Below are 17,208 nucleotides of genomic sequence, written 5' to 3' on the forward strand. Positions count from 1 at the left end.
ATTCAAACAAGATTTGTGGATTGCCACGCCAATCGCTCTGGAATATCATCTCTTGCTTGCCGTGACATTTGTGTTGCTAAGATGAAATGGAAATACCCAATTGACGGGAATCAACTAAAGGAATATAAAAACATGTATTGAATAAAAGTTGTCTGAAAACAAAAATTCCCTGAATACACACGCACCCGCAACAGGAAGAAGATTCTCGGGCCTCAGCAAATGAAATATCCCTCTATCAATTAATTAAAACTCTAATCAAGGGAAAAAGAAAAAAAAATTATATACAAACCCATGGTGGGGAACTGGCCAAACCATCTCCAGTTATTACAAGAATCAGCCACTCTCTCTTAGACAATTTCCGGGTAAAAGAAATTTGTACTTTTCTGCATTGTCTAAAAGATAGGATGGAAGATGAACAGCAGAGAAAGAATGAGGAATAGGACCCATTTTTCCAATTATTTCCTTGAATGTATACTCCTCCGGAAGCATGTCAAATAGATCAGCACCCTTGCAAATTAATCTCTGGACTCTTTTCGGGTTCAAATAATGAGAGAACCTCACTCTATCGTTATGGCTGTACGCTTTCATCTTAAATATGAACTCACTAATGTGGCGGAAGCAAAAACTGCAGTGCCACCCTGCATCTGCCAATATCTCATCTGTCTGACGATAATGTGCATACCTTGTTTTACCCGTCTGATACCTATGGACCGATGCCCTCCAGCTTTTATCATCCACAAGAAACTCGAAAGAATAAAGATAATTCTTTAGTCGAAGATGAAGAACTTGAGGAATTTCATCACACCACCTCAAGAGGTTAATGGTATGTCTACTCGGTATCTCGTCAACATCAGACATTATCAACAAGTCATCATCCGTAATCCCGGCAATCTTGAGAAGCTGGTCTAATGCAACTCGCTGCATGGCCTCCTCAACAAATGGGTTTTCTCCTTTCTTGAACCTTCCCCCAATGGATCCGTAAGTCAATCGGGGCTCGGCAAATTTGAATTGATCTCGATTACTAGCAAAAACCATAGGCTTCGGAATTCCCGTAAATGTCGAATTAGACTCGAGAAGAACAAATTGGGTAATATAAGGGTACAACTCTTGCCACCGTACGGTAAGAATGTCCACTTCATTACTGAACAACACTGCATCATATACCCGTCTTGGAAATTCACGAACTCCCCAGCCATGAAGTTTGCAGAGCGTCTCCATCGACACATTCTCATGATAATAATGCGAGATATCATGGAAAGGCTTGGGCGGTGATTCCCATAGCGGCCTCAAGAAGTATGAAATCTTCTGTCCATGAACATATATACCAAAAATGCACGTTGGAACTAGTACAAATAGAAATATATATGTTTTCAAATCAATGCCAAGCAATATGCAGCGGACTCTCGACATGCTCAGCCGGCTAGATCCCTGTAGCATAGAACAATACTATATCAATACTAATCAAATACATTAAGATATTATGAATCAAAGTAATATTTCAACACAAGGCACTCCATACACATCAAAGAACTATAAATCTTTCAGGGAAAACAATAATCTCTACCAATAAAATACGTGCAGATCATATGCAAATTTGTAATGCCTTTTAAGATCCTTAGAGAAGTATAATAGAAGCTACAAAGCAAAATAATATTTGCTTACAAAAATAGCTTCCTGTCAAAAGCATCAATCCAATACCTTTCCAGCCAGTTTCTTCCATGTACTAAAGGCAAGGCAATACTTTTGTAAAATAAGTTCCCCAATTACTTACCACCTAGCTTTTTTACACCTTTGGTATACGATTTTAAGGTTTCTTTGAATCTTTGTTATTGTACTGAATTTTACATAATAATAAAAAAATAACCAAATAGTTTCATCCATAGCTATACAAAATTTCAGATCGATTGAAAATGAGCAGGAACACTATCTATCCCCCAAATCAAATCATACGCATATTTTTTACAAAGTTCAATCCGAAACCCAAAAAATAATGAGATTAACAAAATACATACAGTATCTAATTATTATAATTTAACTAAGATCCAAGAAGTTGTTTCCACTCCATTAACGACCCCTACATTCCTATTAAAGATTTGAACAACCAAAAAGAAGATACATGAAGACAAAAACAAAAGGAGATCAAGATAGTGAAGTACCTGGCCACAAACATCACCACAGATGTCATCAGTTTTCTTGGGACAATTATGGCCTCCTCCTTCATTCATCATCCACGTCATTTTTCTTAAAGAAACACAAGAAAAAAATAAAACACAAAAATAGAAATCTTTGAGCTCAGTCTGCGAAAGCCAGACGATGAGCTGCCAGAAACACTCTCTCTATCTCCGATTCCCTGATTCCTTCTCCAACGGTTACCTCAACAGCCTACGATTTTCTCTCCCTCTCTCTCTTTAAAAACGGAATACCCAAAAGGCCCAAAAAGAGAGAGACTTGTCTGTAACAATTAAACGGCTTATCCAGCTTAACAAGGCTTTATTATATATAAAAAATTAGACTACACTCTTCTTTGAATAAGATATTTAAACTATTTTTGTGGAATTAAATAATTAGACAATAATCAAAGAACAGGAAATAAAATGAAATGAAAAGCCTGGTGTTGTCTGTCATTGTTTATGGGCGGCAATAGATAATATGATAATAAAAGACGTAATTTTAATTTTAATTTTAATTAAAATTAAAATTAAATCTATGATTCTTTTTTAAATCAAACTGAGTTCACTCGTGAATGAGTTGTAATAAGATAGAAGTTATGTAGTACGACAGTTTTAATATATATCTATAAAAAGATGTTATCGGAAATATTATTTTTTTAATATTTTTGGTAAAAAATTATTTGAAATATTTTTTTTATCTAAAATATTAATATTTTTTAATATTTTCGGTAAAGTGTCCAATATTAATATTTTTCGGTAAAAATAATAATATTTTTGGTAATGTTTTACCAGATATATTAACAAATCTGATAAAACGTCGAATAATAACATTTCCATAAAAATAATAATATTTTAAATAATTTTTTATCAAAAATATTAAAAATAATAATAATATTTTTTATAATGTCTTCTCTTTAACTGTATATTAAGTTGTAAGTGAAATTTCCCTATAATAAGAGGGTAGGTTTAAAGAATGGAAATGGACCGGGCCGGTTACGCGTTGAAATGAGTGGCGCGGAATTGGAATGGACGTAAACCTCTTTTTATCTGTTTTTAAAACTAATTCCGTTAGTTTTGCTAACGATGTTTACTAATTCCAGGTTATTTTGTTTTTGGTTTTGGTGAGGGGTAGAATTTTATGTTAATTATACGAATTTTTAAAATTTTAAGGATTAAAATAAACTATTAACTAAAAATAAAAAAAAATTAATTCAAAACTAAAAAAAATATTCGACTCGCTCTCTTTCGATTTATCCACGAACACGTTGCTCTCACGTGTGTGATGAACCGGGTTTCGGGTTCTTTCTTACTTGGTCCTCTGGGCTTCTTATCAGACTCAAGACTGAAAACTGAAAAGTTAACTGAAAAATAATTATTTTATTATTTTTTAACGCGCCAACTTTTATAATTAATATATTATATTTTGTTAATTATTATTAAAAAAACTAAATATTTTTAAATCATGTATTAATTTTTTTAGAGATTGACTTATTTGTTCGGAAGCACTCAAAAAACTTATAAACGCACAAAAATAAAACATGAAAAAAAATGTCAGCCAGAAAAGTAAAAGTATTTTTTATTAAAATTTGGTTTTAATTTTTTTATGGTTTTATATTTTTTAAATTTAATTTAACTCAAATAATCACAATCGTGTGCTATATGAGGTTATTATTCCGTGTTTAGTATAAAACCTCCCCTCCCCTTCTTTTCCTAAATAAAGATAAAAGAGAATCGGAACTTGTCAAATTCATAATGCCATGTTTGCTCTTCTCCGATGTTATGAAAATTCAGGTCAAGGGTATTAAAATCAACCGCATGTTGTGTTTTTCTTTCTTCTTATTGTTGAAACATTAAATTCATCCATTTTTTTAAATGTAAACTCACTGAGATTTATTATTTACTATAAGTGAATTATTTATAAATAAATAAATAAATAAACTCACTGAGATTTATTTATTTTATAATAATAAATAAATAAATAAAACTTATTTTACAAAGTTGAGGAATAACTTCTTAAAATTGTGTGGAATGATTTCATGTATTTTACTCCTACAGATATTATATTCGAATTTGAAATGTCTAAAAATAACAATCATTAGTTTAATTATTGAAATTGTTTTTCGTGCTATAATTTCAAAATTTTAAATTTAAATGAAGATATATATTGAGAGAGTAACCTAGTGTGAAATGATTCCAAATTTCTGCAAATATGAGTCCGCGTTAATTAATTAGATTGATTTAAGGCTGATTGGCGGCGTCGCCTGCTCTATTGTCTAGACCATGACTTGGTGACGAGTAAGGTCTTTGCATTTTTGGTTTTTGCTCCCATAAATCACCCCTATTGCAAAGTGGGTCGGCAATGCTTTTATATATAGCTAATGGGATTTAAAATTCCACAAGCATAACATGTTGGTTGTATAATTTATGTTTAGGTTAATGAATAATTCTTTTAAATAATATTATTTTCTTAAAAACCAATATATTTTATTATTATACTTAGTATTTATTAATATAATTAGAAAGTTGAACATGATAATTATGTTAGCAGATATTAATTTATCAGCCCTTTTTGGATTTTACAAATGTCTGTCAACTTAAAAAAGACTGAGCACTGGAAAAATAAAACATATATATCCCATGGCATAAAAGTTAAAATTACCCTGTATTCTCCTAATTAATTATGTGTGTCCCCATTTATTATTTTCCAATTGGCATCAGAACTTTACCTTGTTTAAAAGCTTTGGTGGTATCTCAGATACCTAATTTATATATAAAAAGGTAAACAGCTTTACGGTAAATTTTCAATCTTCAATCTCTATGTGGCAGCATTATAAATATATATATATATATTAGAAACCTACTTGTTATATCCGAAATTGAATTAAATGACAAATGGAGAGTGATTGATACGTTAATTAATATTAACTATTTCATACATTTTAAACACGGGTGAATAATATTTTTATTTTTAATAATGCAAATTTGAGAATTTATTAAATTAAAATAATCCCGTAATAGTTAGGGTAAACATTTACATTTACCTCAAAAGTCACAAAGGGAAAAAATAATACGATTGTCAATAATTTTTAGAGTATGTAATTAAAGGCTCTTAACTGACATATATTTATGTGAGTTCAACATCGATTAGAAGTAAAAATTCTTCTTTCCTTCTGCTAGGTACGAATTGTTAAAAATAAAAAAGATAAAGTATACAAATAGTCTCCTGACTATAGGGTGATGTTTTGTTGAGTCTCTCGACTATTAAAAGTTACGAAATGACCCCTCGATTATAATATTTTATCATATCGCAATCAACAAGTTAATGTTCAGTTTAGACGACTGCCAATTTTTTAACAAAAAAAGACAAGTTTTGAATATATGAATAGTCGAGTGACTATTTTATAACTTGTAATAGTCGAAAGATTCAACAAAGCAACATCTTATAGTCGATAGTCCATTTTATAACTTTTAATAGGCGGGTGACTCAACAAAACGCCATCCTACAGTTGGGGGACCATTTGTGTACTTTATCCTAAAAAAAATTATGATTAACGGCATGAAACAAGGCATGCTCATTTATAAAATTTAACCATTATCATACACAAAGAGTACTTCATAAATTGAGGGAGGACCGTAGGGTAGGGGCAGGAACGTGTGTAAGGGTGGTCGCCGGGAGTGGAAGGATTCAAAGACCAAGAAAAAGGGGCAAAATATGGTACAATTGTCTAGCTTTTGACCAACATGTCACGTGCATTTTAGATTCTTTGCAGCCTAATTTCGAATTAGCATCTCTTGCCTTTTAAAAGGAAAAAGAGTTAAATGGTGAAGCAATAATAAAATAATGTCAGTAATTATAATGTCAGTAATTATAATGTCAGTGAGAAAAAACAAACCACCTCAATGTTAATGACCGTTGGTATAGTTTAACCATTCTTCTAAAGAGCAAGTGGCAAACGCAATTTCAATAAAAATCAAAGCCGTTGTTGTAGACAAAGCCGAAGAAATTAACATTTTCTTAACTGTTTTTATTGGTTTAACATAGGAGCGGCTGAAGAATATAGGTGAAAAACATATTGTATTGTTAGATGTGGAGATTCTTGCTCATTCATTGTTGTGGCAGCAGACCAATATCCAGTCATTATTGACGAAATAGATATTTTGGCATCTATCCTTTTTTTCAATTACTTTGGCCCTAAAGTTTCATTTTGAGGCAAAATACCTCTTGATTTGATAGAAATCGTTAGTTGATTAATGATCAACGTTTTTTGTCGACTAGGCATGTCAACGTGAATTAGAATACTGACGTAACATGTCCACGTGTGATGCCACATCGACAAAAAATATATTTAAATTATTTAATTATATATATACTTTTAAAAAATCACGTGGCGTTATCTGATTGACTGATTAATTAATTGTAATAAAAAATCATCATTCATAATTAATTCATTTAAATATATATTTTTTGATGTGGCATCACATGTGGACATATCACGTCAACATTCTAATCCATGTGGATATGCCTAGTCAGTAGTAAGTGTTGATCATTAGTCAACTAACGATTTCCATCCAATCAATGGTATTTTATCTCAACAATGGAATGTTGGGGTTCAAAGCACTTAAAAAAAGAAAGAATAGGAACTAAAAATACTTATTTTGTAAAATATTAGAGACTAATTTTGTTATTATCCCTATAAATAACTAAACATTGCATGTTGACGACTCCTACAAGGAGATTTGGCAATTTATGTTTGTGTAGTCGCATTGGCATGGCCGGAATTACCGGTGTTAAATGGAACCAAAAATTTTATTTTTTATATATATAAATTTTAATTAAAAAATATTTTAAAAAAATATTATTTTAAAAATGATTGACACCCTTAAACAAATGAATAAAGTACACAAATGGTCCTCCGACTATAGGGAGTCACTTTATTGAGTCCTCTAACTATTAAAAATTACAAAATAGTCACCCAATTATTCATATGTTCCAAACTCGTCTTTTTTCGATTAAAAAATTGACAATCGTCTGAGTTAGACGTTAATATGCTGACTGAGATATGATATTCGTTTGAGATTCTAGGATCAGATTTCAGCATATCTCAGTCGGCAAGTTAATGTCCAGTTCAGACTGCCGTCAAATTTTATTGAAAAAGGACGAGTATGGAATATACGGATAGTCGGATGATCATTTTATAACTTATAATAGTCGGGAGACTTAACATAGCAATACCTTATAATCAGATGATTATTTTGTAACTTTTAATAGTTTAGGAATTCAACAAAATAATCTCTTATAGTCGAAGGACCATATGTATACTTTACCATAAACAAATTAATATCCACAATTTGTTTTTGTCCGTTTTAAATACAGTAAAGAATTGATATTGTTTTTGTCCAAAAACCAACAAGTCCCCTGTGCCCTTCCCTATCTCTGGGTAGATAGCCTTTGAAACAACTGTGTCAGCCCATGGATTTTGTGACATGTAGCAGACTGATTTAGAATTGATGCTGGGTTAGTTCAATTACCAACTGCTCTTTCCTTGGGCTAAACACAAGCCTTTTCGAAACTTCTATTCCATTAACTGTATATATAACATAATTTAGTTACTCTATTTATAATGTCAGTAGTATGTACAAGTCAATACGATACCATCATTAGTTGTTATCGATCAAATATTATTATTTAATTTTCATGAGCAACTTTTGAAAAATTTTGTGGGTAGGAAAAGAATTAGAGAAATGCGATTCTTAAGTTATTCATGGGATTTAAGTTATTGTTACAATATACAGGAAATTCGTATGAGCAATGACGAGTTTAATAAAGATATATTAAAAAAATTAAAATACAGTAGTGGGTTGGATGAGCTCCATGGGCCCAATCCTTTTATTCAGTTATATTTTATAAATTTCGTCATGTCCAAACAACATATTTTAATTAATTATTTTATTTTATAAAACTCATTTTATCTCCGTGACGAATTTTATATTCATTTTAACAAAGGATCAATATCTCAAATTAATTTCCTACCACGTATATTTCTGACTAGAAATCAACGCCGTTGTTCATGCACGATGCAATGATTGATTGATTGAACAAAAAAGAAAAAGAAAAAGCTTTCCATTTCAAAGATAATAAAAACAGAGCTTTTGTTTCAGCTCAACCTTTATTAAAGTTGATACAACAGTAGATGGGTGAGCTCATTTCACTGTATTTCTACATATTTAGAACCCTAAATGGTATTGGAATATGTATTCCAGAATACACAGCGTTCTAGAATATGCAGGATAATGTGCATGTGTTCCTATTGTATGAGTGAGTGAGCTGTTATGGTTGTTGAGGGATGCTAGATTCTGTTATGAAGTTGTTATAGAGATTGAGTAAACTTGAAGGCACAACTTCTATATAAGTTGGTTGCAATGTAATTGAAAGATTAAACAATGAAAATAAACTGATAATATTCATTATACTTCACGTTTTCAACATGGTATCTTTCGCTACTGATCTTGGGCGGGTTTTCTAATCTTTCGCTGCTTAAGAAGGAACTATGATGAACGACGATGGCTCTCCTTTGCCAATGGAGGTCTCTTCGAGAAGCTCTAAAGGATTCTCCAACAAGAAAGTTAGTGTTGTTCTAGATGAAACTAACTTTCTTTTATGGAAGCAACAAATCCTGTTAACGGTTCGTAGTCACCGTTTGGAGCGATTGTTGCTGGGATCCATGTCTGTACCATTAGCGATGGTACTTGATGAATCTGGTGAAGAACTACCAAATGAAGTGTATGAGGAATTTGTAGCCCATGACAGTACTCTTGCATCCTGGTTACTTTCAATAATTAGTCCATTTCTTCTTCCTCAATTTGTAGGTGCTGAGACGGCCTCTACTGTATGGGCGAAAGTGCTGCAATTCTTTGCCAACAGGTCTACTACTGTTGTGATCAATTTACACTACAAATTACAATCCCTCAAGAAAGGTAATTGTAACACCCCGACCCGTACCCGACCCGAATACGAGTCCGTGGTGTCATATTGACTTTTAAAACCTTGACACTTAAAGAAAATCCCCGGGAATTTAAAAAAAAACTTTGTTTAAAACAAAATACTTTAATTTACATAGAAGAGACTACAAAATACAAACTCGATCAGAGTGCTCATAATTAACGACTTATTACATGCCAACACTCTATACACAACAAAATACATACTTTGTCGATTACTTCTGATCTGATCTTCTAGTAGTGATACTATCGTTGCCACTTCTATTACTGCTCTTCTTGTTTCTTGGTACCTATGTGTAAATCACTTACACGCTAAGTCATAGACTTAGTGAGACAATAAATGAACATGTAACAATAGATTCATAAATATGCATTCTTACCATTTGATCATGACATTTCAATATGCATATATATATATTTCATGACATATATATAATCATGTCATGCACACATGAAACTTACCTTCTTGTATCACTTTCACTTTAATTTATCTTTCAATTGTATTGCCCATGTATATTATTGAGAATAGAGGTATGTGAGTACATTGAGGTTGTGCACCAATGCTGTCACCACAGCTCGTATAAATTCCCTCATGGGGCACCGAACATTTGTTCAGTATTCGTCCCAAAGGACTGCTATATATGTCCCGTAGAACCACTACGTCCCGAAGGACTACGTCCCGAAGGACTACATACCCTCGACTCTTGGCATGCCAACTATACTATAGCTCTCGTATCATATACTATGGGCATTTACGATGAATACTTTTCTCATCACTTGTTCTTTCTTTTCTGTCACATACCACATGTATGTGTAACCATGTATTTCATATCATATCACATGTATCACGTATTGCATATTCATATATCATTTCATATATTCACATAACTTATCTCATTTCACATTGGTCATGTCTCATAGCATATATCATATGCATATAATCATGTATATCATATCATATCTTATGTTTTATGCTCTTATGTTTGCATATCATGTAACATATATAATAACCTATACTCATTTCATGTATTCGTGCACATATAAGAATCACAAATTAAATAACATTTTAGGAGTAACTTCTTACCATAGTAACTCCATCACTGGCTCATCGCAAGTCAATGTCCGTTCAATAATATAAGTACAATTAAAATTGCACTCACCTTAGCCTTGTTTTCTTTGATTCGATCCTAATCCTTTGATTATTCCGGAACTTGTTTAGACTCAATATCTACATAAATATAACATTTCAAAACAACTATCAGAAGCCTAAACCTTAAACTTGATGTTAACAACTTAAGCCAGATTAAAGAACCAAATTCCATTTTTCATTTAGGGGGGAATCGATACCCCCCCTAGGGGGAATCGATACCCCTTGGACATTCTGGAAATTTTCGTCCAAGAGGGGGAATCGATTCCCATTCATAGGGTATCGGTTCCCTCTACCCAGAAATTGTATTTTAACCCAAAAAATCATCAATTCTTCACTTAATTCTTCTATTTTAAACCCCTATCATGTCATTAAACTCAACTACCATTACTTAAACCAACTTATATCCATGAAAATCATCTATAACTTCAAAATCCTATCCTTCATAGAATTTCAAGAATCATACTCAAATTTCAATATGTTCTAAACAATTCTAACACTTCATATTCCTTAATTATCATGATGACAAGTCAAATTTAACTTCAAATTCAACTTATCAACTATTTTCCATGATTTCATATAAAAACTCGTTTTCTTAAATCTCTTATAACTTCTTCATCTTTTGATTATAAGACAACTTAAGCTTTCCTTAAGCTTAGTTATCATCTAATGATCAAAACATAACCTTTAATTTAACAAATAACCAACAAATCAGAAAACCCTTACCTTTGCCTAGCTTCCACGGTTGGGAGAAGAAGAAATGAAGAATAAAGAGTTTTCAGATAACTCTTTCCCCCATCCCACGTGATTCATTCATATAATTGGGGGAAAAATATCTTTCATGCTAAATGACCATTTTGCCCTTTAATTCTTTGGATAATTACTATAAACTTTTAGGAAATATTTCTGAACCAATCATTGAACTATTCAAATATCCAATTTAAATCACCAAAATCTGAAGTTTTACAATTTAGTCACTAACCCGTATTTTGGGATGTTACAATTCTCTCCCCCTTAAGAAAATTCGTCCTTGAATTTTCACTGTACAAATAGATGGATAACTATATACTCATTCTTATTTGCATTTCTCTGTTATATTACGGATCCACCTCTTTTAAAGATCCATAAGGTCCAATGAATGTAGGACTGAGCTATACTAAACAGAAAATCTATCAGAACAAGATATTAAGAAATACTTTATCACTTATCTAGAAATTCCATTTTTTTTAAAATAAGTGTAGAACTTCTGTTAACTATCCATTATTTAATTTCCCCCCCCCCCACTTTTCTTCAACTTCTTTGATCCAATCTGTCCATACCAAATCTCAATATTTGTCACTCAACATCATGAGTCCACTGATTTCTTTCATCCATCTCTAATGACTTACAACATAAACCAAACATTTATTCTTATACCATCTTCATTCAAATTACTATACACATTTTCTTTCTAAATTTACTCATATTAATCTTGAAATGATGTCAATACTCTTTTTATCATCTCAAAATTAACATACTTATCTTTAACAACTTGATTAGAGAGAATAATATCATTCAAATAATCTCAAGTTTCATTCATACATATAAATAAATCCTTATCTCTTGACTATATTTACATGGCTAAGAAACACAACCTTAAACCAATACATGTACACTTGGTTAACTGAGTCTGACATTCTTCTTCCGATCTTTTAAACTCTATTATACTCTCCCTTTGCATAATAATTTTTTTTTCTAATACGATACTTTAAGAAAAACTTTATCGTCTTCATGAAATCAATTTATTCTGCCTCAAGTCTGCCTAATACTTTTGTCGATCAGATGTCATCTTGAGATTATTTTGAATTATTTTTACCTTATCTTCAACCACTTTCAATAAATCCTGGCAAATAAAATTCTAATCTTTTAACTTGAACCAAATTAATGGTGTCCGACAATTTTTCTCATATAAAACTTCATAACTCTTTATCCTTTCCACTTAGAATTGAAAAATTTCTTACTTTTATACCAAACTTATACTTTACACCTCATTCTAACCCTTTTTAATAAATCTTTCGTGCTATCATAACCTTCATTTCATTACTTTAATTCTTTCATTACCTTTTTCCTCTTATGCTTTTACCTTCTTTTCATATCATTATACTATCCCTCTTTATCATTTTAACTTTTCTATCAATCCTTTGTTTCCATCAAACATACAAATCCTTTAACTTAATACATTCACTATCACATTACTTTATTGATCAACTTATTTCTTTCCATCAAAACGTAAACCTTCATCGAACTATCCATATGTGTATATTTTTTTTAGTCAAAATAATTCATTCTCTATTTCCTTCACTTATCAAACCTCATTCTCACTCATCCATAATACGATTCCTTTGGTTCAAAATTAACCATTCCATTTACCTTTTATAATTAGTATTATCTTATACATAACTAAATCATATCATGTCCTTTATACTCACATGCTCTTGTATATCATATATTTATCCTAACTATCACTCCTTATCACATTTTCCTGACTTTGATAGTCATATCTACTAGCACAACTTTATTCTTTATTCTTATACTTGTATCTTTATTCCTCAAAGCGCATTTTAAACATGTAAATACTCTTCTCATTGTCTTAATATATATATATAGGATCCAAATACCTAACCATATTCAAATCCATATCATACTTGATTAATTCACTTATCTTTTCTTCCAATCTTTTAACTCTATCACCTTTACTCTTACGGATAGTCAATAACAACTGTTTAATCTAGTGCACAAGTCCCAATTAATTATCATACTCCTTTCCAATTAGAATTATCTCAACAATAGTTTACTTAACTTATCAAATCCACATCATTCTCATGTATCATGAAATTTTATTGTCACTCTCAACATTTCAACATCTTTCATCTTATAAAAATTACTAACATACCTATTTCTTTTTTTTTTTTCCGAAACAATATTCACATCAATTAATCTTCCATTATTCCATTATAACATTTATTTACCATATTTATCTCAACCGCATAGCAACTAAATTATCTCATCTAATTCCACTTTAGAATAGTGGATATCCTTTAACATTATTTATAGCACATTCAATTTTTAAACGAAATCTTTAACTTTTAATCTAGGGTACACCCTTATCCACTCAATCATACCATATTTTCAATCAATTTTTTATATCTTACTTATCTTTTCAAACCGGACTTTACTCACACGCAATATTATTTTCTGTTTAAAAAAATCAAACGTTATAACTTCCTTTACCTTATAAATTGTTCACCCACTTACTCATTCTCAAACTTTTCTATTACTCTATATCTTCTCTTGAACATTCAAATCCTTATCTCACATACACATACTTAAACTCATTTATTCCTTTAAAATATTTTTTTTCCTGCTTCAATTTCATAACTTCTAATAGAGCTTTTAACCTAATCACAAAGGTTGTATTTAACCCTGACTTATTATCAATTAACTCCTTGTTTAATCTTTAAGATCAAACCCTATTGCTTGAGTCTGTCGGACTCTCATATGATTTGATTTTCTAAACGGAGAATAAAACTAATTCATATCTGGTTTAAAGTTGAAAACCAAAATCTCTATTTTTCTTTGATAGTACTTAACTCTATAAAGCACTAATTCTCTTAATCATCTGAGATTTTTGTTGTCCAATCTTTTTATTCTTAACTCTCCCTAGAGCTTTAACACGATTAACCATTTTCTAGAAATGAGAACAATTTCAAAACCAATACATTTTTTAAGGCGCAAGCCCTAAACAACCAATCACATATTCTTCTTATCCTTCTTAATCAAATCAACTCAACATAAATCTGTTTAATTATTAAACTTATATTCATACACATGCATGTGTAATTTCCTTGTTTCAATTTCATATATTTGAGTTTCATTTATTTTATGAACTGATCATTCATGTACTTATTCATGAACTCTTCTACAAATGATAACCACATCACTTGATATTTTAATATTCTTATGGTAACATTTGTTCACCATACCTCTAACTTATCTATGTAGTAACAAAACTACTCAATTTAACTTCTCCACTTTGGAGAAATGAAAATTTTCTAATATTATCTTCCTATCATTTATCAAATTTCCATAACAATGAAACATTCTCAAATTCACCCTTGAACTCGGGTGTTCTCAACTCTTTCAATACATTCATTTTATGAATTATAGAAGTATAAAGTAAAACACATCATAATATCATTCTTTAATCTTATTCAGGCATTCCCTGAGGTTTTCGCTCTTCTCCCTGCCTGGCCAGGGCAGGTGAATGCTATTACCTTCAGTTTATTGCCTTGTGCTTCACTTTAGAAGCTCTCATTATCATACATATAATATAACATAACATTTTAATTCTATTAGCAAGACAATACACTCCTTACCGTATCAGATCAGAAGTTTTCACTATTTTGTTGGCATGTATACCTTATAAAATACTCTAGACTCCGGTTTATGTCGAGAATCGACTAAACCTTAGCTCTGATGCCATTAACTGTAACACCCGACCCGTACCCGACCCGAATACGAGTCTGTGGTGTCAAATTGACTTTTAAAACCTTGACACTTAAAGAAAATCCCCGGGAATTTAAAAAAAAACTTTGTTTAAAACAAAATACTTTAATTTACATAGAGAGACTACAAAATACAAACTCGATCAGAGTGCTCATAATAACGACTTATACATGCCAACACTCTATACACAACAAAATACATACTTTGTCGATTACTTCTGATCTGATCTTCTAGTAGTGATACTATCGTTGACACTTCTATTACTGCTTTCTGTTTCTTGGTACCTACGTGTAAATCACTACACGCTAAGTCATAGACTTAGTGAGACAATAAATGAACATGTAACAATAGATTCATAAATATGCATTCTTACCATTTGATCATGACATTTCAATATGCATATATATATTTCATGACATATATATATCATGTCATGCACACATGAAACTTACCTTCTGTATCACTTTCACTTTAATTTATCTTTCAATTGTATTGCCCATGTATATTATTGAGAATAGAGGTTGTGCACCAATGCTGTTACCACAGCTCGTATAAATTCCCTCATGGGGCACCGAACATTTGTTCAGTATTCGTCCCGAATGACTGCTATATATGTCCCGTAGGACCACTACGTCCCGAAGGACTACGTCCCGAAGGACTAAAATACCCTCGACTCTTGGCATGCCAACTATACTTATAGCTCTCGTATCATACTATGGGCATTACGATGAATACTTTTCTCATCACTTGTTCTTTCTTTCTGCACATACCACATGTATGTAAACCATGTATTTCATATCATATCACATGTATCACGTATCACGTATTGCATATTCATATATCATTTCATATTTCATAAACTTATCTCATTTCACATTGGTCATGTCTCATAGCATATCACATATGCATATAATCATGTATATCATATCATATATCTTATGTTTTATGCTTTATGTTTATGCATATCATGTAACATATATAATAAACCTATACTCATTTCATGTATTCGTGCACATATAAGAATCACAAATTAAATAACATTTTAGGAGTCACTTCTTACCATAGTAACTCCATCACTGGCTCATCGCAAGTCAATGTCCGTTCAATAATATAAGTACAATTAAAATTGCACTCACCTTAGCCTTGTTTTCTTGATTCGATCCTAATCCTTTGATTATTCCGGAACTTGTTTACTCAATATCTACAAATAACATTTCAAAACAACTATCAGAAGCCTAAACCTTAAACTGATATAACAACTTAAGCCAGATTAAAGAACCCAAATTCCATTTTTCATTTAGGGGGGAATCGATACCCCCCCTAGGGGGAATCGATACCCCTTGGACATTCTGGAAATTTTCGTCCAAGAGGGGGAATCGATTCCCATTCATAGGGTATCGGTTCCCTCTACCCAAAAATTGTACTTTAACCCCGAAAATCATCAATTCTTCACTTAATTCTTCTATTTTAAACCCTATCATGTCATTAAACTCAACTACCATTACTTAAACCAACTTATCCCATGAAAATCATCTATAACTTCAAAATCCTATCCTTCATATGAAATTCAAGAATCATACTCAAATTTCAATATGTTCTAAATACAATTCTAACACTTCATATTCCTTAATTATCATGATGACAAGTCCAATTTAACTTCAAATTCAACTTATCAACTATTTTCCATGATTTCATATAAATCTCGTTTTCTAAATCTCTTATAACTTCTTCATCTTTGATATAAGACAACTTAAGCTTAGTTATCATCTAATGATCAAAACATAACCTTTAATTTAACAAACCAACAAATCATAAAACCCTTACCTTTGGCCTAGCTTCCACGGTTGGGAGAAGAAAAAATGAAGAAGAAAGAGTTTTCAGATAACTCTTTCCCCCATCCAACGTGATTCATTCATATAATTGGGGGGAAAATATCTTTCATGCTAAATGACCATTTTGCCCTTTAATTCTTTGGATTAATTACTATAAACTTTTAGGAAACATAACCTTTAATTTAACAAATAACCAACAAATCATAAAACCCTTACCTTTGCCTAGCTTCCACGGTTGGGAGAAGAAAAAATGAAGAAGAAAGAGTTTTCAGATAACTCTTTCCCCCATCCAACGTGATTCATTCATATAATTGGGGGGAAAATATCTTTCATGCTAAATGACCATTTTGCCCTTTAATTCTTTGGATAATTACTATAAACTTTTAGGAAATATTTCTGAACCAATCATTGAACTATTCAAATATCCAATTTAAATCACCAAAATCTGAAGTTTTACAATTTAGTCACTAGCAAGTATTTTGGGATGTTACAGTAATGACTCAATGAGAGCTTA

General features: G+C 31.3%; 1 protein-coding gene across 1 annotated transcript; it reads right to left on the reverse strand.

Annotated features, from left to right (window-relative positions):
• Positions 1–220: 220 nt before the first annotated feature.
• LOC120171002 lies at positions 221–2,460 on the reverse strand. The gene is made up of 2 exons (XM_039178826.1): positions 2,157–2,460; positions 221–1,428 (listed from the first exon to the last, which is right to left on the reverse strand). Exons 1-2 carry the CDS (start codon positions 2,235–2,237, stop codon positions 334–336), a joined length of 1,176 nt encoding a protein of 391 aa, XP_039034757.1. The 5' UTR covers positions 2,238–2,460; the 3' UTR covers positions 221–333.
• Positions 2,461–17,208: the final 14,748 nt, after the last annotated feature.

This window comes from Hibiscus syriacus, unplaced genomic scaffold, assembly GCF_006381635.1.
Source record: "Hibiscus syriacus cultivar Baekdansim isolate YM2019G1 unplaced genomic scaffold, ASM638163v2 tig00003041_pilon, whole genome shotgun sequence".
Taxonomy (NCBI): domain Eukaryota; kingdom Viridiplantae; phylum Streptophyta; class Magnoliopsida; order Malvales; family Malvaceae; genus Hibiscus; species Hibiscus syriacus.